This window comes from Rattus rattus, chromosome 1, assembly GCF_011064425.1.
Source record: "Rattus rattus isolate New Zealand chromosome 1, Rrattus_CSIRO_v1, whole genome shotgun sequence".
In the NCBI taxonomy this organism is placed as follows: domain Eukaryota; kingdom Metazoa; phylum Chordata; class Mammalia; order Rodentia; family Muridae; genus Rattus; species Rattus rattus.
The window spans coordinates 181,444,804-181,471,553 of NC_046154.1; the positions used below are offsets into that span (position 1 = coordinate 181,444,804).

General features: G+C 36.3%; 1 protein-coding gene across 1 annotated transcript in view; it reads right to left on the minus strand.

Annotated features, from left to right (window-relative positions):
- The window catches only part of LOC116913914 (leucine-rich repeat and IQ domain-containing protein 1-like), a 141,474-nt gene that overhangs the window by 14,020 nt on the left and 100,704 nt on the right, over positions 1 to 26,750 (minus strand). Inside the window, exons 9-11 of the mRNA XM_032918212.1 lie at positions 24,544 to 24,676; positions 16,174 to 16,234; positions 1,757 to 1,877 (exon numbers count right to left, since the gene is read on the minus strand). Coding sequence (XP_032774103.1) covers positions 1,757 to 1,877; positions 16,174 to 16,234; positions 24,544 to 24,676 — 315 coding nt within the window. The remainder of the gene's footprint in view (positions 1 to 1,756; positions 1,878 to 16,173; positions 16,235 to 24,543; positions 24,677 to 26,750) is intronic.

Below are 26,750 nucleotides of genomic sequence, written 5' to 3' on the forward strand. Positions count from 1 at the left end.
AAGTTATTCTAATATGTTCACAACACATTTATATGACATTGTTAGAAATGTAAAAATAATACAAAGTTAAGCACAATAAGCTAATTAAAAGAATGGAACTCACGAATTTTATTTAATGTTTATGTATGCTCTATAACCCTAGGATCAATGTCATATAAAGCATAGAGCTCTGTGCTATAGTATAGTTGTTGGTTTATTGAACCATGTAAGTTTGTGATGGCATATAATGAACAATAGTTTCTTGTTAGTGTTGTTCCTTTTTTTTCTTTTATTGTATTTTGTCAGTGCTGGATATCAAAATTAGGGTTTGTCCTTGCTAAACAAACTCTCTGCCAATAAACTACATTCAAGTCCTGATGAAAGGTTTTTATCCTCTGTGTGGGGAGAAAACAGTAGTTTGTTTTTCTTTAGCATTCTAGGTTGTCTATTTTTATTCACAGTGATTAAAACTGCTATTCATTGTATAAGATGGACAATATTATTCATGGATGTGTGTCACAGTTGAAATCAATGTGATCAGGATATTCTAACAAGAACACAGTAATTTATCTTTCATAAGTAATTTTGTTTACGTCAATAATAAGAAAATATTTTTAAACTATGCAGAGAAACTAACCAGGTACTATAGTCACATAATAGAAATGCAAGTATTGTAAGATCCTTAAAAAAATCAGGAAAATATGAAAATTAGATATATTGAAATAATTTTATAAAGGTGAACCACCCAGTTAATTTACATGCATAAAGGGATTTAAATTCTTATAACCCACCAAAGTTCTAGAATTTGGATGAAAAATGAGAGCCTAAGAATGATATTTAGGTTTTATCTGGAAAGTTCCAACTATGGAATTTTCACATTTAATAGAATATTGATTTATATAAATATCGGATCAAGGAGTATTCAAGCTTTCAAAATGAATAATTACAATGTTGTATGACCCTATGGGTAGATTTGAATCTCATTGTGTTTTGGGAAATTAATCCATATGGTATGAAATAAAAGTTTTTATATTAGTCTATCATATTATAGTATATTTCAAATTGTCTAGGATGTAAATTAAATGAAGACAGCAAAACTTAGGGATTATTTCCATAAAATACCAATATTTTTCAAAATTTTCAATTATTTTCAAAGAAATATTTACTGTTCTCAATGTTTCTAGCTATTATACATTTTTGTTGATATAATTTATACATTAGTATATCAAGCTGTTTTGTTCCTAAATTAAGTGTAACAGATAATAGACATATGATATAGGCATGAGTTTAAGTTCACCAGTAACATCATGGCATTTTCCAAATTAAACTACTTTTTAAAAACATCTTCATTTGATACTTTACCATACAAAATTCTGCTATATTTGAATTTTTAAAAAAATAACTTTCTTTATAATATTTATAAGCAATAAAGGCCCAAATGCACTATCGAACATGCACATTTAACCTTTAAAAGTTACCCTAAATATTCTTAGAAAGCAGATCAAGGAATTCAACAGGCTCAAGAGCCTAGAGCAGTGGAGAAGCTTGATTTCCATAATATAATTAAAGAAATACCAATGCTGTTAATTTCAGAAATAATTTAATTTGGTCTATATCAAAGGAGAAATGCAAGGGAAGAAAAGAGGCCAAAGGCTTGTTTGTGGGCAGCACAGGTGGCTGTCCCTACCCCCTATCTGTCAAAGAAAGCTTGCTGGCAATAACCTCTGTCGATTCATTTTTGATTTCTAAATTAATTCTGAAGGAAACCATAGCTTACTTGAGGATCCCGTCGAGTATCTGTGTGTCTGGCTTTTTTTTTCTTTGTTCACAGACAAAGTACTTGCACTGGTCGTGGAAAAAAGGTCTAAATCCGTGTCTTCTCTGCTTACAAGTCTTGCCTGGGAGCAATGGGGGAGAATGTATACAATCATGAAACAAAATATGGCATTTTTCTGAATGCAGCTCACATTACCCCAAATAAACAAACAGGCTCTGTCAAACAACCTTCTTCAAAATGATCCCACAATCCTTTATTGCTGCCCAGGCAGAACAAATGCACTATGTCAAAGTATTTTCTTGCAAATAAGAGGCGATTTTAAAATTGAGGTTTGCCATTTGAGTCTGCACAACAAAAGAAAACATTTTACTACAGTAATTTTGATGAAAATCAATCTTAAAAGCAGTGGGTGAAACTTTAAACAGCTTACTGATCACTTACTGATCAAGTATATTATTTAATACTAATTAAATGTTAGAAACGTCATTTTAGATTTTTTTCCCAGTATTTGTACTTACACTGGATATAGGAGCATTTTCTGTCAACAGTCCTCTAAATGAGTTTTCCATATTTGTGTACCATTGCATCAGAGACTATATACATCCTTTCATTATAACCAATATCCGTGTAAATATTACACTTTAAATGGTCTAATTTTGAGGTCATGTTAAATATATAGTAATTTCAAGACATATTTCATACACCCAGTGCATCGTTTGTTTCATCTAAAATTAATTTTGTACTTTTATTACTACGTTACACTGATGTTCAGCACCAATATAGAGAGTTGCTTCTTACCTATAGGATCTTCTCTTACGGAATGCCTGGCATCATAGGAATTTATCAAGAGTGAGCTGTGAACTGGGGAATATACTCATATGGAAAAGAAAATAGCCTCTAAGTGGATGGGATCTACCCCAAACCACTGCATAATTGGATCCCTGTGAGAGAGTATTGTTCTAAATGTTTGATGGGAGGAAAACTTAAACACAGTGAAACGAAGACAAGAACCCACCACTGTGGTTAAAAAGTTATCTGCGTAATGAATTATACAGACTTGAGGAACCAGAATCTAAATATCCTCTTTCACTTTTAGATTTCACCTCCTCCACTCCTCCTCCATCTTCTCAGTGCTTTAATTTTAACCTCAGACCCTTTATTGTTCTTACCCCAGATCCTTCTTCTCTTCCTTTCCTCCCTCTGTTCCCCCTTCTCTCCTTCATTCCTACCCTCTCCTGCACCTTCTTCTTCCTCCTCCTCCTCTTCTGTCACCATTCTTCCCCTCCCCTGTCTTCTTTGGAAAGCCTCCTCCTGCCTGTCCTGGCACTATCTAGTGATAAGACCACAAGCGGACACAACGTCTTGTTTGCCATTGTCCTCCCCATTCTTTTCCCACCTTCTCACTCTCACTCACGAATGATTAAAATTATTGCATTTTTCCCAAATAAACTTTCTTTTAATGTTCCATTTGTGCATATTTATTTTGTATAACACATTTTAAATTTGTATACACTATGGAGTAGTCCCAAACAGCTATTGACATATGAATTCATGAGCAAACTTATCAAGCCCTTCATAAACAAACCTTCAGGCCAACTCTTAAATTCAAACCATAAAACATAGAAAATCACATTTTAAAGTTAAATTTAACAGTAACACATGCCTTCACAAAAGTGGCATCTAACAGCTTCAAATTAAACTTGCAGAAAGTTTTGTTTTATTTCATGGACAGACTGATCCTGACAGGTGGGATCTCGACCACTTTCTCCTACAAAGCCTAGAATTCTTATACACAGACTCAATCCATGTCTGTCAGTGAATATGGTATGTCCCATAGATTATTAATATTTAAATACTATATCTGAAATGTTGACTTTATTCCTGTTATATCAACTAAATCTATCTGTCTGTCTGTCTATCTATCTATCTATCTATCTATCTATCTATCTATCTATCTATCTCTTTTCTACTGTATGATTTCTGTTATTGGGATAGAATGCATTTCTCAAAAAGGCTTATGTTCTGATGGCTTGGTCTGAGCTAGTAGACCTAATGGTCAGTGATTGAATCATGAGGCCTCACAGAATCTTTGGCTTAATCCACTGATTAACTGAAAATCTGTTGGAATAATTGGGAGATGGAAAAAATTGAAGGGTGGGTAATTTAGAAGTAGAAGTAGGTTACTAGGGGCTATGTCTTGTCCTGGGGGTGCCTTCCTGTTTCTATCTCTTAGCTGCTATTACCATAATTCCAGAAACACAGACACTAGTGACTATGGACTGCAGTTCCTGTAACAGTGAGCTTTCCTTCATTAAGTTTTTCTTTCATGTATTTGCCAAAGTAACCTAAACATAGACAGAACACACAAAAATACTTATTTAGCATTTCCACAGTTTCCAGGACCTGGTAAGTACTGTAGATGACAAGTCACATATGTCAAATGATGCAACGCTTACATGTAACTCACAGAATCCATTCCTATAGCTTAAACATGTATACATTACTAGTAACAACTAATACAATATAAATGCCATGTAGGTAGATGTCATAGCATATTGTGTAGAGGCAACACAAAAGAAATATTTACAAGTTCAGTACACAAGTATTTTCCCAAATATCTTTTTTTGTATTTTAAGTTAAACAATATGAGTTCAATGAATATAAAAGGAGAATTGTTCTTAAAACAATATAACTAACCACACATTAAATATTTATGTTGCAAAAGTATATGTTAAATGTCATAATGTTAAATAATCGTATAAACAAACAACATAATTTATATAATATTCTAAATGGAATTCTGTACCAATTATTTACTAAACAGTAATTTTGAAAAGAATTTTTTAACATTTCTTTTTCTGGACAAGTGTCCTTTCCTAGTTCATCTATGCAATTCTAAAGCTTACTTCTATCTCATGGAAAGGACATGAATTTTGAACAGACTCTCCAAATATTTAGGGTCTGATCTGCCTACAATTGCCACATTTTAACCAACAGTAACATTTTATATTATTTATTAAAGAACAGGAACAGCTGTTTAATCTATATGATTGTAAGAAATATTTAAAGTCAAGACATAACAACATCATACTTTAAATTATTTGTTTATTTACTTTTTTATATGTATGGTGTTTTATCTGCTTGGTCATATGTGAATTACTTGCATCCTGACATCAAAGGAGCCAGAAAAGGGTGTTGATTCCCCTGGAACTGAAGATACAGATTGGGCAAAACTTTATGTGGGTGCTGGGAATAGAAGCCAGGTCCTCTACAGGAACAAGCAGTCATTTCAAACCCCAAGCCATGTCTCTAGCTCCCTAATATCATATCTTAAAAACAATTATCGAAGTTTTTTATTACACAGACCTTGTTTTAAGGAAGAGAAAATCAAGGGTTTTAAAGATGAAATTCTCTTGTAAGTTCCCTTGTAAAGGTTTTTTGTTGTTTGTTTTTTGTTTTTTAATCGCTGTTATTATTGTTGTTGTTGGTGGTGGCTTGTTTGTTTTTACGTATCTACTTATACTCTTTTGGGAGCACACTAACATCCTCACAGGAGGATGTTTCAGTCATCAGTGTGTTTCCCATTAAATACTAGTCCTCAGTATTTTTCACCTAGAGGTGAAAATTCTTATTGCCTATCAACATCATAAACATCACAATATAAAACCAGCCAAGATGATAAATATTTTTCAGTAAGTGTCTCTTTTGCTAAACATGACTCTTTTCATAACTAAGATGAACTTTAATGATTTCCTGTGAGATGCTTTTTCACTGTATATTGTGTCTGTACGATCTAAATGTAGTCTACTTATTTTAAATATTTCAATAATTTACAGTACTGACTCTTTGTAGGTCTTAAAATCTCACTTTTACTTATGTAGAGCTGAATGACAAAGATGCTTTTCTTCACAGTAGGCAATTATCATTGTACATATTCACTTTCTTATTAATAACGTAGAGTGAGTGGAAACTATGTTTGATGAGTGTGGGAAAGATAATTCCCATGCTTTAAATATCTGTTTGTCTGTCTGTCTGTCTGTCTATCTATCTATCTATCTATCTATCTATCTATCTATCTATCTATCTATAATCTATCTAGCTAGGTAATTTATATGCAATGAAACACATAGACTTTGAATAAAGTTTAATAATGTTGAATTGTTATTACTAAAATTTCATATTTTGAAAGTTTTGAATTAAAACTTGCAGGGAAGTTTCAGAAAACCATGTCAACCATTTCCTTTCCATTCTAAGTCTTGCTTTCTCAGTAATTATTATGTAACAACAATTACCCTTGCTTCTAACAAGTCAACAAATTAATATTTGGGATGTGAAACTACTAAAGTACAGACAATGATTCGCATTGAGCAGGTTTTACCTGTAATATTTCTTTTGCTTGTAGTTCTATTGCATGTATACCTTGATATACCTTCCATTATAACCAAGTCAAAAAAGTTTCATTCTAAAAGAAAACCATTTCCATCATACTGAGGCTAACTAGTAACTACTGATTTGCTACTGTTAACACGGTTTTCAGAATGTTACATAAGAGAAGTTGTACAGGATTTACTACATAGGAATCTGAGGCAAACTCCTCATAGCCAGTGACATGTTCTTTCTCCATGCTAATAGTTATCTTGCTTATTGCTGTACAATCCTTTCATTGTAAATTCATTTACCAGTGTTCCATTGCTATATTTTTCCCCACTGAGTGGATTTTGGTTACATTTTGGAGCTGTCAAAAACAAAACTACTATAAATAGTTGCGCTACATTTTAAATACTTTTAAAAATTCTTTGAGAATTTTATACAAACCATTTTGGTCATATTCATCCCCTGTAGTACTATTTATTTAATTTTTAATTGGTTATTTTATTAATTTACATTTCAGATGTTATTCCCTTTCCCGGTTTCCTTTCTTCAATCCCCCTATCCCATCACTCCTCCCCCTGCTTTTATGAGGGTGCTCTCTCACTCACCTACACACCAATTCCCACCTCACTGCCCTGGCCTTCCTTTACACTGGGGCATCGAGCCTTCCCAGGACCAAGGGCCTCTCTTCCCATTGATGTTTGACAAGGCCATCCTCTGCTACACAAGCAGCTGGAGCCATGGTTGGTGGTTTAGACCCTGGTAGCTCTGGAGTGTCTGGTTGGTTGACATCGTTGTTCTACCTATGGGGCTGCAAACCCCTTCAGTTCCTTCAGTCCTTTCCCTAACTCTTCCACTGGGGTCCTTGTGCTCGGTCTAATGGTTGGCTGCAAGGATCTTCCTCTGTATTTGTCATGCTCTGGCAGAGCCTCTCAGAAGATAGCTATATCAGACTCCTGTCAGCAAGCACTTCTTAGCATTCACAATATGTTTAGTTCTTTTAGAAAATGTTCAGTATGAATACTGTTAGCTCATCTGTGACATGTTTGTTTACCTTCAAAAGAATCTGTCAATTTTTTTTTTCAAGTCTAGCTATGTAACCTATTAATTCCCTCTTCAAATGTATGGCCTCTTTCTCTTTACTATTGTGACATGTATATTATTATCTTGTTGGATACATATAATGTAAGTATATAAATATAGTCTGTTAAGTTTGTTTAATGTTGCTTATATATATGATCTCAGAGCAGAACAAATAATATTTTATAACAAATTAGAGGGATCGTTCTTAAGAAAGATTCTCTCTCTATCATTAGCTGCTTTTATAGGTGTAAGTGTGGGTCATCTTAAGATTTTCCCCTTCTATATCAGCATGAACCACAACACTGACCAGCATCAAAGATGCCCCTAAAGGTTCAAGAGTGGCATTTATACCATGGAAGTAACCATAAACTCTCTAACTAGACTTAGAGGACACTCAGCAGGAAGGAAGTCATACCTGGTACTGGATACCTGGCCAACTACCCGGAACTAGTGAGATCATGGATTGTAAAGGAGAACTTACTGCCACTATTTACTAGAAAGAATAATTCCTGACTGTATTCTCAAACTTACTGTTACACCCACAGATAGGTGTAGCTCTCACCTTGGGTCAAGACAACACAAAACAAAATAATCTCTCTTTGCAGCAATCAAACTATTACAGAAAACCAAAACTTAATCCACAGGGATTAAGTGATACTGGTGTCTTCAACCCTAATAGAGGTGCACCTACAGCCAAGACTGACACCTAAGTCAGGGAACATTGTGGAAGAGGGTGAAGAAACATTATATAACAACAGAGGGTCAGCCGTTCTCTGTACCACCATGTAATCTAGAAACATGGAACTTATACCCACGGCACCTTAACAATATGGTTACCAAAAATATTTCTGAGGAATTACAGCATTAATAGATATGCTAAAATGAAATGGAGAATTAAATAACAACCATATTCTCTAATTTCAAACCTGAATCTAATTCCAGAATAATGCAAACTATGGATATTACCTGGAAAATCCAAGAACTTGATCCGTTTATCAATTCTATTCAATTATCAATATAATTTTCTCTATTGTTGACATATTTCCTAATACACTTTTTCCTTTTTATTTTTAGTTTTTACATATCAAATGTTAACCCCTTTCCCTCACCCACCCATCTACTCCTTCCTGCCTCCTTGCCCTGACATTTTCCTACATTTGGGAGTTCAGCCTTGGCAGGACCAAGGGCTTCTCCTCCCATTGGTGCCCAAGAAGGCTATCCTCTGCTACATATGCAACTGTAGCAATAAGTCTGTCCGTGTGTACTCTTGGATGGTGGTTTAGTCCCTGGGAGCTCTGGTTGGTTGGTATTGTTGTTCTAATGGGGTTGCAAACCCCTTCAACTTCTACAATCCTTTCCCTAACTCCTCCATTGGGGACACCATTCTCAGTTCAATGGTTTGCTGCTAGCATCCACCTCTGTATTTGTCATGCTCTGGCAGAGCCTCTCAGGAGACAGCTATATCAGGCTCCTGTCAGCATGTACTTCTTGACATCAGCAATATTGTCTGTGTTTGGTGGCTGTATGTATATGGGCTGGATCCCCAATTGGGGCAGGGACTGAATGTCCATTCTTCAATCTCTGCTCCAAACTTTGTCTACATATCTCCTATGAACATTTTTATTCCCTCTTCTAAGAAGGACTAAAGCATTCGCACTGTAGTTGTCTATCTTTTTGAGCTTCATGTGGTCTGTGGATTGTATCTTGGGTAATCCGAGCTTTTGGGCTTATCAGTGAGTGCAAACCATGTGATATTTTTTTGTGATTAGGTTATCTCATTCAGGATGATATTTTCTAGTTCCATCACTTGCCTATGGATTTCATGAAGTCATTGGTTTTGTGTGTGTGTGTGTGTTCCCCTCCCCATCCTCCCCCCATTACCACCCTCCCCCCAACAATCACATTCACTGGGGGTTCAGTCTTAGCAGGACCAAGGGCTTCCCCTTCCACTGGTGTTCTTACTAGGCTATTCATTGCTACCTATGAGGTTGGAGTCCAGGGTCAGTCCATGTATAGTCTTTGGGTAGTGGCTTAGTCCCTGGAAGCTCTGGTTGGTTGGCATTGTTGTTCATATAGGGTCTCAAGCCCCTTCAAGCTCTTCCAGTCCTTTCTCGGATTCCTTCAACGGGGGTCCCACTCTCAGTTCAGTGGTTTGCTGCTGGCATTCGCCTCTGTATTTGCTGTATTCTGGCTGTGTCTCTCAGGAGAGATCTACATCTGGTTCCTGTCGGCCTGCACTTCTTTGCTTCATCCATCTTGTCTAATTGGGTGGCTGTATATGTATGGGCCACATGTGGGGCAGACTCTGAATGGGTGTTCCTTCTGCCTCTGTTTTAATCTTTGCCTCCCTATTCCCTGCCAAGGATATTCTTGTTCCCCTTTTAAAGAAGGAGTGAAGCATTCACATTTTGATCATCCGTCTTGAGTTTCATGTGCATCTAGGGCAATTTAAGCATTGGGGTTAATAGCCACTTATCAATGAGTGCATACCATGTGTGTTTTTCTGTGATTGGGTTACTTCCAGTTCCCTCCATTTGTCTATGAATTTCATAAAGTCATAGTTTTTGATAGCTGAGTAATATTCCACTGTGTAGATGTACCACATTTTCTGTATCCATTCCTCTGTTGAAGGCCATCTGGGTTCTTTCCAGCTTCTGGCTATTACAAATAAGACTGCTATGAACATAGTGGAGAATGTGTCCTTGTTATATGTTGGAGCATTTTTGGATATATGCCCAGGAGTGGTATAGCTGTGTCCTCAGGTATACTATGTCCAGTGTTCTGAGGAGGCTCCAGACTGATTTCCAGATGGGTTGTACCAGCTTTCAATCCCACCAACAATGGAGGAGAGTTCCTCTTTCTCCACATCTTGGCCAGCATCTGTTGTCACCTGAGTTTTTTTTATCTTAGCCTTTCTGACTGGTGAAAGATTGAATCTCAGGGTTGTTTTGATTTGCATTTCCCTGATGACTAAGGATGTTGAACATTTTTTTAGGTGCTTCTCAGCCATTTGATATTCCTCAGCTGAGAATTCTTTGTGTGGCTCTCTACCCCATTTTTTTCATCTTTATTAACTTTGGTGTTCCTTATTTACATTTCGATTGTTATTCCCTTTCCCGGTTTGTTTCAGGCCAACATCCCTAATCCCTCCCCTCCCCTTCTGTATGGGTGTTCCCCTCCCCATCCTCCCCCCCTTACCGCCCTCCCCCCAACAATCACGTTCACTGAGGGTTCAGTCTTGGCAGGACCAAGGGATTCCCCTTCCACTGGTGATCTTACTAGGATATTCATTGCTACCTATGAGGTTGGAGCCCAGGGTCAGTCCATGTATAGTCTTTAGGTAGTGGCTTAGTCCCTGGAAGCTCTGGTTGCTTAGCATTGTTGTTCATATAGGGTCTCAAACCCCTTCAAGCTCTTTCAGTCCTTTCTCTGATTCCTTCAACGGAGGTCCCGTTCTCAGTTCAGTGGTTTGCTGCTGGCATTCGCCTATGTATTTGCCATATTCTGGCTGTGTCTCTCAGGAGAGATCTACATCTGGTTCCTGTCAGCCGGCACTTCTTTGCTTCATCCATCTTATCTAGTTTGGTGGCTGTATATATATGGGTCACATTTGGGGTAGGCTCTGAATGGTCTACCCCATTTTTAATAGGGTTATTTGATGATCTGGAGTCTAACTACTTGAGTTCTATGTATATATCACATATTAGCCCTCTATCAGTTGTACGATTGGTAAAGATCTTTTCCCAATCTGTTGGTTGCCATTTTGTCCTATTGACAGTGTTCTTTTCCTTACAGAAGTTTTGCAATTTTATGAGGTCCCATTTGTTGATTCTTGATCTTAGAGCATAGGCCATTAGTGTTCTGTTCAGGAAAATTTCCCCAGTACCCATGTGATCCAGACTCTTCCCTACCTTCTCTTTTATTAGTTTGCGTGTATCTGGTTTGATGTGGAGGTCCTTGATCCACTTGGACTTGAGCTTTGTACAGGGTGATAAGAATGGATCAATTTGCATTCTTCTACATGCTGACCTCCAGTTGAACCAGCAACATTTGTTGAAAATGCTGACTTTTTTCTCCTGGATGGTTTTAGTTCCTTTGTCAAAGATCAAGTGACCATAGATGTGTGGGTTCATTTCTGGGTCTTCAATTCTATTCCAATGATCTATCTGCCTGTCTCTGTACCAATACCATACAGTTTTGGTTTTTTTTTTGTTTGTTTGTTTGTTTGTTTTTTAATCACTATTGCTCTGTAATCCAGTATGAGATCAGGGATGGTGATTCCCCCAGAAATTCTTTTATTGTTGAGGATAGTTTTTGCTATCCTGGGATTTTTGTTATTTCAAATGAATTCACAAATTGCTTTTTCAAACACTATGAAGACTTCAGTTGGAATTTTGATGGGGATTACATTGAATCTGAATATTGCTTTTGGAAAGATGGCCATTTTTACAATATTAATCTTGCCAATCCATGAGCATGGGAGATCTTTGTGTCTTTTGAGATCTTCTTCAATTTCTTTCTTTAGAGACTTGAGGTCTTGTCATACAGATTGTTCACTTGCTTAGTTAGAGTATTTTACATTATTCGTGACTATTGCGAAGGGTGTTCTTGCCCTAATTTCTTTCTCAGCCTGTTTATCATTTGAATAGAGGAAGAATACTAATTTGCTTGAGTTAATTTTATATCCAGTCACTTTGCTGAAGTTGTTTTTCAGGCTTAGGAGTTGTCTCGTGGAACATTTGGGGTCACTGAAGTATACTATTATCTGCAAATAGTGATATTTTGATTTCTTCCCTTCCAATTTGTATCCCTTTGTCCTCCTTTTGTTGTCTGATTGCTCTGGAGAGGACTTTGAGTACTATAGTGAATAAGCAGGGAGAGAGTGGACAGCCTTGCCTAGTCCCTGATTTTAATGGGATTGCTTCAAGTTTCTCTCCATTTAGTTTGATGTTGGCTACTAGTTTACTGTATATTGCTTTTACTAAGTTTATGCATGGGCTTTGTAATCCTGATCTTTCCAAGGCTTTTAATATGAAGGGGTGTTGAATTTTACCAAATATTTTCTCAGCATTTAATGAGATGATCATGTTGTTTTTTCCTTTGAGTTTGTTTATAGAGTGGATTACGTTGATGGATTTCTATATATTGAACCATCCCTGCATCCCTGGGATGAAGCCTACTTGAACGTGATGGATGTCATTTTGATGTGTTCTTGGATTTGGTTTGTCATAATTTTATTGTGTATTTTTGCATCAATATTCTTAGGGAAAAGTGATCTGAAATTCTCTTTCTTTGTTGCATCTTTGCGTGGTTTATGAATAAGTGTAATTGTGGCTTCATAGAAGGAATTCAGTAGTGTTCCTTCTGTTTCCATTTTGTGGAATAACTTGAACAGTATTGGAATTAGGTCTTCTATGAAGGTCTGATAGAATTGTGTTGTAATCCCATCTATTCTTGGGCTTTTGTTGTTTGGCAGAGTTTTAATAACTGCTTTTATTTCTTTAGGAGTTATGGGACTGTTTAGATGGTTTATCTGATCCTGATTTAACTTTTGCACCTGTTTTCTTTCTAGAAAATTGTCCATTTCATCCAGATATTCCAATTTTGTTGAATATAGGTTTTTGTAGCAGGATCTGATGTTTTTTTGAATTTCCTTGTTTTTTGTTGTTATGTCTCAATTTTCATTTCTGGTTTTGTTAATTTGGATAGTCTCTATGTGACCTCTGGTTATTCTGGCTAAGGGTTTATCTATCTTGTTGATTTTCTCAAAGGGCCAGCTCCTGGTTTTGTTGATTCTTTGTATAGTTCTTTTTGTTTCTACTTGGTTGATTTCAGCCCCAAGTTTCATTATTTCCTGCCATCCACTTTTCTTGGGTATATTTGCTTCTTTTTATTCTAGAGCTTTTAGGTGTGCTGTCATGCTTCTAGTGTAGGCTCTCTCCAGTTTCATTTTGGAGGAACTCAGAGCTATTAGATGTCCTCTTAGCACTTAGTTTTCATTGTGTCCTCTAAGTTTGGGTATATTGTGCCTTTATTGTCATTAAATTCTAAATTTTTTAAAATTTTTTTCTTTATTTCTTCCTTGACCAAGTTATCATTGAGTTGAGCGTTTTTCCACTTCCATGTGTATGTGGGCTTTTGGTCATTGCTGTTATTCAACAGCCTTAGTCCGTGGGGATGTGATAGGATGCATGGGATTATTTAAATCTTCTTGTATCTTTTGAGGCCTGTTTTATGACCTATTATATTGTCAGTTTTTGAGAAGGTACCATGAGGTGCTGAGAAGAAGATATATTCTTTTGTTTTAGGATTAAATGTTCTATAGGTATCTGTTAAATCCATTTGGTTCTTAACTTATTTAGTTTCTCTGTGTCTGTTTAGTTTCTGTTTTCATGATCTGTACCTTGGTGAGAGTTGGGGGTTTAAGTCTCCCACTATTATTGTGTGAGGTAAAATGCTTTGAGCTTCATTAAGATTTCTTTTATGAATGTAGGTGTCCTTGCATTTGGAGCATAGATATTCAGGACTGAGAGTTCATCTTGGTGGATTTTTCTTTTGATGAATATGAAGTGTCCTTCCTTATCTTTTCTGATAACTTTTTGTTGCAAGTTGATTTTATTCGATATTATTATGGATACTCAAGCTTTTGCTTGGGACCATTTGCTTGGAAATTTTTTTTCCAGCTTTTTACTCTGAGGTAGAGTCTGTCACTAAGGTGTGTTGGTCCTCTTTAAGTTTCCAGTCTGTTAGTTTATGTCTTTTTATTGGGAAATTGAGTCTATTGATATTCAGAAATATTAAGGAATAGTGATTGTTGTTTCCTATTTCTTTTGTTCTTAAAGTTGGAATTATGTTTGTATGGCAATCTTCTTTTGGGTTTGTTGCAAGAAGATTACTTTCTTGCTATTTCTAGAGTATAGTTTCCCTCCTTGTGTTGGAGTTTTCCATGTACTATTCTTTGTAGGGTTGGATCTGTGGAAAGACAGTGTATAAATTTGGCTTTGTCATGGAATATCTTGGGTTCTCCATCTATGTTTATTGAGAGTTTTGCTAGATATAATAGTCTGGGCTGGCATTTGTGTAACATCTGCCCAGGATCTTCTGGCTTTCACAGTCTCTGGTGAGAAGTCTGGCATAATTCTGATAGGTCTGCCTTTGTATGTTACTTGACCTTTTTCCGTTACTGCTTTTAATAATCTCACTTTGTTTTGTGCATTTGGTGTATGTAAGCACTCCAAACAACTGTCTTTCTTCCAGCAGGTTCTGGGTATAGAGATCTGTGTCACAGGGTTAGCTCTGGGAGCATGAGTAAACCAGAAGTATCCTGTCCCAGACTGTTCCTCGTTCCTGTGTCCAGAGGTCTTTAGATGGGTTCTTCGCTCTCAGGTGTGTCAGCTCTCCTGGAGACTGGCTTTCAGCTCCTAGCACAGGTAGAGACTGAAGGGGTCCTGTCCCAGATTGTTCCTTGGTTCCCCTGTCCAGAGGTCTCCACACAGGTTCCTCTTGGGCCAGAAATGTGAGCCAAAGTGGTGACCTCCGAGCTCTCAGGATTGTTCACACTTCTGAAAGCCAGCTCTCTCCCCCATGGGATTTGGGTACAGAGCTCCTAATACACTTTGAAGTAGTATTTCCTTTTACTTTTGAATTCCTTTGGGTTACATGTTTTAGCCTTACTTAGGCATTATCTTCTAGCTCACCAACACACAGAAATCGACACTGATTATGTCTTATGTTATAATATAATATTTATCTACATTAATAATTATTTTCTGCCTTTAATGCCTTTCCCTCTTGTGTTTCTCAAAAATAGCCACTGATAAATATGTGCAAAAATATTGTTAATAATATGTATAATACTAACAGACTGACAAATATTACTAGGGCTACATGCATGAAACTATCACAGATAACTACTAAAAATACAAGCAAATATTTAATGCATGATAATTTTGAATATGAACATAGATTCCAAGGCTGGCGCTTGCGCTCTCTCTCTCTCTCTCTCTCTCTCTCTCTCTCTCTCTCTCTGTGTGTGTGTGTGTGTGTATGTGTGTGTTTATACAAGAAATCAGTAAAGTTTTCAAAAAATTGTTCAAGAAATAGCATGTGAGTTCTCTGAAAGCCATTTTATTATTTTTATCATAAAGACAAGTATATTTTGACATAAAATACTCCACGCAAAACAAAAAGGTAATTTATTTTCTTGACCAGTAATAATGAATATCTGTTGGTTTTTATATATTGGATGTGTCACCCACTTTTATCAATTACAGAAGTACGACATACTCATCTACTCTTAAAAATTTCTGAAATGGTATTAAAAATTTTCCATTTGATGAGACCCACTTTTCAAGGTTCTACTGTGGCTCCTTTCTGTATTTATGAAGTCTTTCTTGAAGTAGTTTACAGACAAATGAATTTACCATGCAAATTCATTCAATTTTCAAGATCGCACTCTTGTTACCATGTCCTTAGTTTGTCCTTAAAGTTCTAACAATAGTTATCAAAGTTTCACTTCACTCCATAGAACTTTTCTAAGTTAAGCTGATGATAATCACTTGTAACTTGAAATATGACTTGATTCTCCAAGATAGGAACTCTCCAAGATGCTGCTTTTTCCTTATGTAATCTACAATTTCAACTCTTACAATTTTCGAGGCTATAATCTCATTAAGCAATTTCCCATCCAGAGTAATTTTGTTTAAAAATGGTAATAAGTTAATATTTTTACATATGTCAAATAAAATTATTATTTTAAACACTGTCATATTATAACATTATATTAGAAGTCAAGAGCATACATTATTATTTTAACACATGGTATTTGAGGTTGCCCCAAAATAGATACAGTTGTCATCTTTTCATAGTTTAAACATATTATGAGAATACTCTGAAGTGATTTTATTGAGCACTTGTGTCTATAACATTTTTCATTTTTCTCTAACCTTAAACATATTTCTTACCACAAGTTGAACTCTTCCACCATTAAGTACATCTGGATCTAACTCAGGCAAGAAGTGATTGCTACATGGTGACACAGAAAAAAAGAAAAACAAGTTGTGGTATAAATATTGAACAGGAATGTTTTATAATGCTCAAATATCTTTCTATAAAATAGATAAAACAGCTTCAAACTATGTTACATGAAATAAATACACCCATTACGTACACACACACAGACACATACTCTTCCTCCATTATATGTAAATAAATTTTTACAATTTCTGAATAATACTTCAAGACTCTCCTTTAAAATATAAACATCAATGAACAGAAATCTGAAGGTATTACCAGTAAGAATTATTAAGTTATAGGAAAACTAAGTGTATTTAAATGATATTTCCTTCCTTTCCTCCCTTTTTCTTTGGCTCTTTTAAAGAGGGTGTGATACAGCCCTGGCTGGATATCAAGTTATCACATAGTCAAAGATAAGGTTAAACTCCTGGTCCAATTATCTGTGATCCCAATCCCACATTACCAGTCTTAATTTTTACAATTGTAAAATTTCAGTTGAGGCAGGCAAAGTTTCCTACCTTTAACACTTTACCATGTTTAAGGCACACCCTTAATATATACAGTGAAGCTTATTTTGATTGGAATATTGATATTTTATTTTCAATAAACTTTGTCTTTGGAAGCTGTACAGATGGATAAATAATTAAAGGCTTGGTGTGTAAGCATGAGAACTTCAGGCATGGTGGTCAATGTTTGGAATCACAGCGCTGTGGAGAAGAGAGGCAGAGTTATAGACAGACTCCCAGGCTTTGTGGAACAGACAACCGATTCTAAGTCAGTTATTCCCAGTCTAACCAGAGACTGTGTCTTAAAAAACTGTTGTGGTGTTAAAGAAAAAGACACAAATCATGTAGTTAGAGAAGGGTTTTTGGATCTGTGAAGATTTAGGGAAGGAAGTGAAAATGACCCAAAAGAACTAATAAAAAAAATACAGATGTGACACTAAAACTGCCTTTTCACAGAACCTTCTAATCTCCATTTGCACTCAGCAGTGGGGCTGTACCACAGCCCTGGGACACAAAACATGCCCGCAGTAAGCTGGTCTGCCAGAAGTATTCTCCCACTTCAGCCCACAGCCCACAGGTAGGACCCCATTTTCTCTCCACTGAAGGCCTAAAGAGAGGCCAGCCAGAGTGCACAGGGCTCTGGAGTCATAGGGTAGCCTGGGACAGGACCCTTCTCATTTCCACCTGCAACCACAGCTTGGGCTGTTCCATAGCTCTTGGACCCAAAACGTGCTGTCAGAGAGCTGGTCTGTCAGGAGCATTCTCATTTCAAAGATTACAGGCTCACAGGATCACAGGAAGGAAAAGCTCCATTCAGAGACAGCAAGACCAACTAAAATCAGAGATGACCAGATGGTAAGAGGCAAGCTCAAGAACCTAAGCAACAGAAACTGAGACTACTTGGCATCATCAGAACCCAGTTCTCCCACCAGAGCAAATATCCCAACACACCAGAAAAGCAAGATTACGATTTAAAATCACACCTCATGGTGATGATAGAGGACTTTACGAGGACATTAAAAACTTCCATAAAGAAATACAGAACAACACAGGTAAACAAGTAGAAACTTAAAGAGGAAATACATAAATCACTTAAAGAATTACAGGAAAATACAACCAAACAGGTGAAGGAATTGAACAAAACCATCCAGGATCTAAAAATAGAAACTGAAAGAATAAAGAAATCACAAAGGCAGATAACCCTGGAGATAGAAAGAGGTCAGGAGTCATAGATGTAAGTATCACCAACAGAATACAAGAGATTGAAGAGAGAATCTCAGGGGCAGAAGATACCATAAAAATATTCACAAAAATAGTCAAAGAAAATGCAAAAAAACAAAACAAAACAAAACAAACAAACAAACAAAAAACCAAAAAACCAGAAGGTCCTAACCCAAAACATTCAGGAATCTAGGACACAATGAGATGACCAAACCTAAGGATAATAGGTGTAGAAGAGAGCAAAGATTCCCAACGTAAAGGGCCAGTAAATATCTTTGACAAAATTCTAGAAGAAAGCTTCCTTAACCTAAAGAAAGAGGTGCCCAGAAACATAAAAGAAGCCTACAGAACTCCAAATAGATTAGACCACAAAAGAAATTCCTCCCATCACATAATAGTCAAAACACCAAATGCACAACACAAAGTAAGATCATTAAAAGCAGTAAGGGAAAAAGGTCAAGTAACATTTAAAGGCAGACCTATCAGAATTATACCAGATGTCTCAACAGAGACTAGGAAAGTGCCAGAAGATGCTGGGCAGATGTCATAAAGACCCTAAAAGAACACAAATACCAGCCCAGGAAACCATATCCAGCAAAACTCTCAATAAACATAGATGGAGAAACCAAGATATTCCATGACAAAACCAAATTTACACAATATCTTTCCACAAATCCAGCTCTACAAAAGATAATAGATGGAAAACTCCAACACAGGGAGGGAAACTACACCCTAGAAAAAGCAAGAAAGTAATCTCCCTGTGACAAAACCAAAAGAAGAGAGACAAACAAATAAAATTACACCTCTAGCAACAAAAATAACAGGAAACAACAGTCATTATCCCTTAATATCTCTTAACATCAATGGATTTGATTCCCCAATAAAAAGACATAGACTAACAGACTGGATAAGAAAATAGGACCCAACATTTGACTGCATAAAAGAAACACACCTCAGTGACAAAGACAGACACTACTTAAGAGTAAAAGGCTGGGAAAAAACCTTCCAAGAAAATGGCCCCAAGAAACAAATTGGAGTACCAATTCTAATATAAAATAAAATTGACTTTCAACCAAAAGTTATCAAAAAAAGATGAGGAAGGACACTTTATACTCAAAAAACATCTACCAATATGAACTCTAAATTCTGAATATCTATGCTCCAAAAGCAAGTGTACCCACATTCATAAAAGAAACTTTACTAAAGCTCAGTGTATATATTGCACCACAAACAATAATAATAGGATACTTCAACACCCACTCTCTTCAATGGACAGATCATGGAAACAGAAACTAAGCACAGACACAGTGAAACTAACATAAGTTATGAACCAAATGGACATTTGAACCCATAGAACATATCATTCTGAAACAAAAGAATATAACTTTCTTCTCAGCAGCTCAAGGTACCTTCTCCAAAACCAACCATATAATTGGTCACAAAACAGGCCTCAATGGATGCAAGCAGAATGAGATAATCCCATGCATTCTATCAGATCACTACAGACTAAGGCTGTTCTTCATAACAAAAATGTCAGAAAGCCCACCTATACACGGAAGCTGAACAATGCTCTTCTCAATGACAACTTGGTCAAGGAAGAAATAAAGAAATTAAAGACTTTTCAGAATTTAATGAAAATGAAGGCATAACATACCCAAATATTTGGGATAAAATGAAAGCAGAGCTAGGAGGAAAACTCACAGCTCTGAGTGCCTGCAAAAACTAACTGAAGAAAGCATACTCTGGTTGTCCTTCTTGACCTTCATGTGGTCTGTGGATTGCATCTTGGGTAATTTGAGCTTTTGGACTAATATCCACTTATCAGTGAGTGCATAACATGTGTGTTTTTCTGTGATTAGGTTACCTCACTCAGGATGATATTTTCTAGTTCAATCCATTTGCCTATGAACTTCATGATGTCATTGTTTTTTATACCTGCCCCATCAGAATTAGACAAGATTGATGAAGCTAAGAAGTACATGCTGACAGGAGCCAGATATAGCTGTGTCCTGAGAGGCACATTCAGAGCATGACAAATACAGAGGCGAATGCCAGCAGCAAACCATTGAACTGAGAACAGGATCCTAGTTGGAGGAATTAGAGAAAGAATTGAAAGAGCTGAAGGTGGTTTGAAACCCCTTAAGAACAACAATGTCAAACAATCAGAGCTCCCAGGGACTAAAACACTACCCAAAGACTATACATGGACTGACCCACGGATCCAGCTGTATATGTAGCAGAAGATGACGTTGTTGGGCACCAGTGGAAAGAGGTCTTCTCTTTCCACTTTTCTTGGTCCTGCCAATGCTGGATCCCCTAGTGTAGGGGAATGCTTGGGGATGTGTAAGAGGGGGATTGATGGGGAGGGGAATACCTTTATAGAAAAAGGGGATGGGGATGGGATAGGGGGCTTATATCCAAGAAACTGAGAAAGGGAATAATATTTGAAATGTAAATAAAAAAATCCAATAAAAGAAAAAAAAGATATACACCACCAAAAAGAAAAAAATAAGCATACTCTAACGGTTTGACTGCACAACACTGAAAGCTCTAGGACAAAGAGAAGCAGATTCACAAAAGAATAGTAGTAGAATGCAGAAAATAATCAAGCTCAGAGCTGAAATCAACCAAGTAGGAATGAAAAGAACTATACAAACCATTAACAAAACCAGAATCTGGTTCTTTGAGAAAACCAATAAGATAGATAAACCCTTAACCAGACTAACTAGAGAACAGAGAGAGAACATTCAAATTAACAAAATCAGAAATGAATAGGGAGACATAAAAAATTTGAGGGAACTCAAAAAATCATCAGATTCTACTACAAATCCTCTACTCAACAAAACTGGAAAATCTGGATGAAATGGATAATATTCTAGACAGATTCCAGGTACCAAAGTTAAATCAGAATTAGATAAACCATCCAAACAGTTCCATACACCCTAAAGAAACAGAAAACATGCAGTCATTGAAAGTCTCTCAACCAAAAATGCCCAGGACCAGATGAGTTTTGTGCAGAATTCTATCAGACCTTTAAGGAAGACCGAATACCAATACTTTTCAAATTATTCCATAAAATAAAAAAGAAGGAATACTTCCCACTTCATTTTTGAAGTCACAGTTACACTTATACCTAAACCGTACAAAGACCAACAAAGAAAGAGAACTTCAGACCAATTTCTCTCATGAAAATCGATGCAAAATACTCAATAAAATTCTCGAAACAATCATTCACCATGATCAAGTAGGTTTCATCCCTGTATGGTTCAGTATATGGAAATCAGTTAAAAATAATCCACTGTATAAACAAACTCAAGGAAAACAACCACATGATCATTTCATTAGATGTTGAGAAAGCATTTGACAAAATTCAAAAGTTTCATGATAAAAGTCTTGGAAAGATCTGGAATTCAAGGCCCATATCTAAACATAATAAAAGCAATATACTTCAACCAGTAGCCAACATCAAACTCAATGGAGAGAAACTAGAAGCAATTCCACTAAAATCAGGGACTACCCAAGGCTGCTCACTCTCTTCCTACCAAATGAGTATAGTACTTGAAGCCCTTGCCAGGGCAATTAGACAACAAAAGGAGGTCAAAGGACACAGATTTGAAAGGAAGAAGTCACAATATCACTATATGCAGATGATTTGATAGTATATTTAAGTGTCCCCAAAAATTGCACCAGAGAACATTAACAGCTGATAAACAACTTCAGCACAGAGGCTGGATATAAAATTAACTCAAATAAATCAGTAGTCTTCCTCTACTCAAAGGATAAACAGGATGACAAAGAAATTAGGGAAGTGACACCCTTCACAATAGCCACAAATACTATAAAATACCTTGGTGTGACTATAACCAAGCAAGTGAAAATTTTTATGACAAGAATTTCAAGTCCCCGAAGAAAGAAATAGAAGTATAACTCAGAAGATGGAAATATCTTCCATGCTTATGGATTGGCAGGATTAATATAGTAAAAATGCCAAAAGCAATCTACAGATTCAGTGCAATCCCCATCAAAATTCCAATTCAATTATTCATAGAATTAGAAACAGCAATTTTGCAAATTCATTTGGAAAAGCAAACAACCCAGAATAGTGAAAACTATTCTCAACAATAAAAGAACTTCTGGGGGAATCACCATCTCTGACCTCAATCTTGATAAAAACTGTATAGTATTGATACAGAGACAGACAGGTAGATCAATAGAAAAGAATTGAAGATCCACTAATGAACCCACACACCTATGGTCACTTGATCTTTGATAAAGAAGTTAAAACTTTCAGTAGAAAAAAAAAGAGCATTTTCAACAAATGTTGCTGGTTCAAATGGAGGTTAGCATATTTAAGATTGCAAATTGACCCATTCTTATCTCTTCTTACAAAGTTCAAGTCCAAGTGGGTCAAAGACCTCCACATAAAACCAGATTCACTCAAACTAATAGAAAAGAAAGTGGGGAAAAATACATGAGCACAGAGGAAAATTTCCTGAATGGCTTATGCTTTAAGTTGAAGAATCAACAAATGGGACCTCATAAAATAGCAAAGCTTCTAGAGGGCAAAGGACACTGTCAATAGGACAAAAAGGTAAAAAAGCAAATTGGGGAAAGATCTTTACTAATCCTGTATTCAGTAGAGGGCTAACATCCAATATATACAAAGAATTCAAGAAGTTAAACTTCAGAGAATCAAATATTCCTATTAAAAATGGGGTACAGAGCTACACAAAGAATTCTTACCTGAGGAATACTGAGTGACTGAGACACACATAAAGAAATGTTCAACATCCTTAGTCATCAGGGAAATGTAAATCAAAACAACCCTGAGATACAACTTCACATAGTCAGAATGACTAAGATCAAAAACTCAGGTGACAGTAGATGCTGTCAATGATGTGAAGAAATAGGAACACTCCTCCATTGTTGGTGGGATTGAAAGCTTGTACAACCACTCTGGAAATCAGTTTGGCAGTTTTTCAGAAAATTGGACATAGTACTACCTGAGGACCCAGCTATACCACTCCTGGGCATATACCCAAAAGATGCTCCAACATGCAACAAAGACACATGCTCTACTATGTTCATAGCAGCCTTATTTATAATAGCCAGAAGCTGGGATGAACCCTGGTGTTCTTCAACAGAGGAATGGATACAGAAAATGTAGTGCACTTACAAAATGGAGTACTTACTACTTAGCTATTAAAAACAAATGACTACATGAATTTCATAGGCAAATGAATGGAACTAGAAAATATCCTGAGTGAGGTAAACCAGTCTCTCTCTCTCTCTCTCTCTCTCTCTCTCTCTCTCTCACTCTCTCTCTCTCTCTGTGTGTATGTGTGTGTGTGTGTGTGAGAGAGAGAGACAGAGACAGAGAGAGAGAGAGACAGAGAGAGAGAGAGAGAGAGAGAGAGAGAGGGAGAGAGAGAGAGAGAGAGAGAGAGAGAGAGAGAGAGAGAGAGAGAGAGGGAGAGAGAGAGAGAGAGAGAGAGAGAGAGAGAGAGAAGAGAGAAGAGAGAGAGGGACAGGAAAGGGGGGCTTTTCCATTTTAAAAGTGAGCTTTCTTTTTTTTTTTTTTTTTTTTTTTTTGGGCTGGGGACCGAACCCAGGGCCTTTGGCTTTTTAGGCAAGCGCTTTACCCCTGAGCTAAATCCCCAACCCAAAAGTGAGCTTTCAATATATTACAAAGCAATTTTTTCTGCCAACTGGCTTCTTTTTTAAATTTTTATTAGATATATTTCTATACTTACACTTCAAATGTTATTCCCCTTCCCAGTTCCCTGTCCATAAGCCCCCATTCCCTCAAGAAGTTTTTATATAATAAATAGAAAAAAGAGATTCTGAGCAATTGTTTGTTTCTACTAGAGAATTTATTTTCTAGCAAGTAGTAATAGTAAATGTGCAAACAAGTAAAAGTCACCCTCAAAAATATTGTTTATATTTTCTACTCTATCACATCTACATCAGTACCTTGACTTGTGAACAGTCTCTCATGTCAAGTTAATATAGGTAAGTCATAGATCCTGTTGTACTTGTTATAATTCTAAGGATACTATTAATATAAGTTCAGTCAACCTGATTATTTACATGACACAAATTTAAGTTTGCATTAATTGGAAAACTTTAAAATAAAATGTGAAGTACTCATAACTTTTCTTTGTTTACAATGGATTCATCAAATAAAAATGTTTCCATTTTCATTGTGCTTTCTTATGAAAGTTTAAGTCACATACATCGTCATAAAATTCTCATCTAGAATTTCAGCTGTCAATGTACAGAATATTTTTTAAAAAGTTTATGTATTGAAACATCAAAAGTTATTGGATACTACATTTTTCTTTATGAACTAGAAGAGACTGTATGGTTCATGTGTTGGTTTTAAGCATTACAGAATAGATTTTTTTCTTAAACATTTTATGGTGAAGACTCTAAAGAACAATTAAATCTACTCTGTAGAAAAGCCTTTGGCAATGTGATGCATTGGCTTTTGGCTATGAAGTTGTGCTTGTGTTAGCACAATTAACCAAGGTTTTACTTTTCAAGATATGTTTACAATACAGAAATCTAATTTAAAGGAAATGACCTCACCATTTCACGTTTCTGGAACTAGTTGCTTCAGGAAAGCCAACTTGTGTATGCAGCCACTGGTAGGTATACTCCTTACTCCTTTCTAACTTTTCCTTTGCAGCAGTTGCCTTGGAGACTGCTTCTTCCTCCTCATCTTGGGAAGAAATGTGCACCTTTGTTATTCAATGAATTAACATTGGGGATCACATAATCCCAAGAATTTCATCATAATAAAAGAGGGATTGATTGAGGCATGCTGAGGAAATAATGTCCATCATTAAACTGAGGCTTCTTTCCTGTGTGAGTTTCATCACATCTATATTGAAGAATAAAAGAAAATTTTAATGCAGCTACCACTGGTTAAATTAAAATTCAGTTAGAAAACTTGGGGTTGTTTTGGGGAGACAGTAGACTTTTACTCTTATTAACAGTCTTATTTTTGAGCTTATTTTAAGATCAAATTGTCATTATAACATCTTCATATACAATGGAACTTATAAATTATAATAAAGGTATTCAAAACAGAATTTTGATTATACAAAACTGAGTTTTGTTAAATTAATTTTATGTTCATTTATGAAGAATGCACATACATTTTGCAAAATAAACATTTTCATCGTGGCATTTGCATTGATGATAGAAGGAGAAACCTGATTCCCAAAGGCTGTCCTCTGATCTACACACACCACATACTGTGACAATGGTGATTCATATCCAACACATACACAAATTAAGTATATATATATATATATATATCATGCAAAAAGCAGTCTTTATGTTAAGTTTCAAGCATCTCTGTCTCTGTTCTCTCAGTGTGTGTGTGTGTGTGTGTGTGTGTGTGTGTGTGTGTGTGTGAACACGGCAAATATCCCTGCTATGTTAGTGTCACACAATTTAGAATTACACTACCAGGCAGCTGCTGTGCGGCATTGCTTAAAAGAGAACCATGGGCATTCTCTTTTACTCTGCCTCTTTTATGGACCCCTCATAACTGCTAAGGGTTTGCCACTTTTGTGAGCTCGACAGATGCCTGTATCTAATATCAATTCATAGTAACTAAACGCACAAGAATATAAAACTGCCAGATCTGCTGGCTAAAAATGCCACCTTTTCCAGGGGCAGATGTAATCACAGCATTTAGAAGAGCTAACACAACACTGCAAGTCAAGGTGCCTATGGTCTCATGACCAATGTCCCACAAGCCAGGGCAATAGACTGTTCACTAAAACTAAAAAATCAAATAAGTAAAAGAAAGAGAAAATATCAAGTCATTAATTCAAGACATTATTTTACTTACAGTTTGACCTACAAATCAGAATATTTGTAAGTTCTTTGGAAAAGGAAACATATCTTAAAGACCATAGCAAAAGCCTACATTACACTGCATGCACACAATTATGACATGCATAATGCTGAATATGATGTGAATGAACACCATACATCTGTCTTTCCTGTATAGGTCAGTGAAAGGATGCTGGTTTTTCTTTTTTTTTTTTTTTTTTTTTTCGAGCTGGGGACTGGACCCAGGGCCTTGCACTTGCTAGGCAAGCGCTATACCACTGAGCTAAATCCCCAACCCCTGGACACTGGTTTTCAAAATAAGATGTTAGAGCCAACATTTAGGAAAACCTAAAAGAAGTTTAAAGTTTTCTTCTGATGCTCCCACCTGATTCTCAAGGCAACCTTTTCTTAGTCGTTACAACTCAATGAAGACTTCCTTCATATGTCTGGGCTGGCCAATGAACTCATGGGGAGAAATAGCTCATGAATAGCAATGTGGGTACACAGAAAATATATATCAGATTGCCACAAAAGGAAGATGTGTTGTTATAGTCACTCTATAAAGTTAAGTCTTTCCTCTGAAATCCGGGATTGTGATCTACCTTTCTTGCTTGACCACACCAGGTACAGTTCATCCGTGATACAAGTAGCAAGACCTAAGTGAGTCTGATGCTTAGTTGATCCAAGACTTATACCTTAATCCTTAATGTGTAGAAAACAAGTTATAATATGTGTATCTGGCTTACAAATGTCTCTGATCTTTATTCTCCACAAATGCAGCTCACTGAAACCTTGTTTCATGTTGCCATATGAAATAATTTAAAGGCTGTTGATAGTTGAACAATGTTGTCTAATTATGGCCTTACTGTATTTCTTTTTTTATTGGATATTTTTAATTTACATTTCCCAGTTTCCTGTACATAAGCCCCCCCGTCCCCCTCCCATTC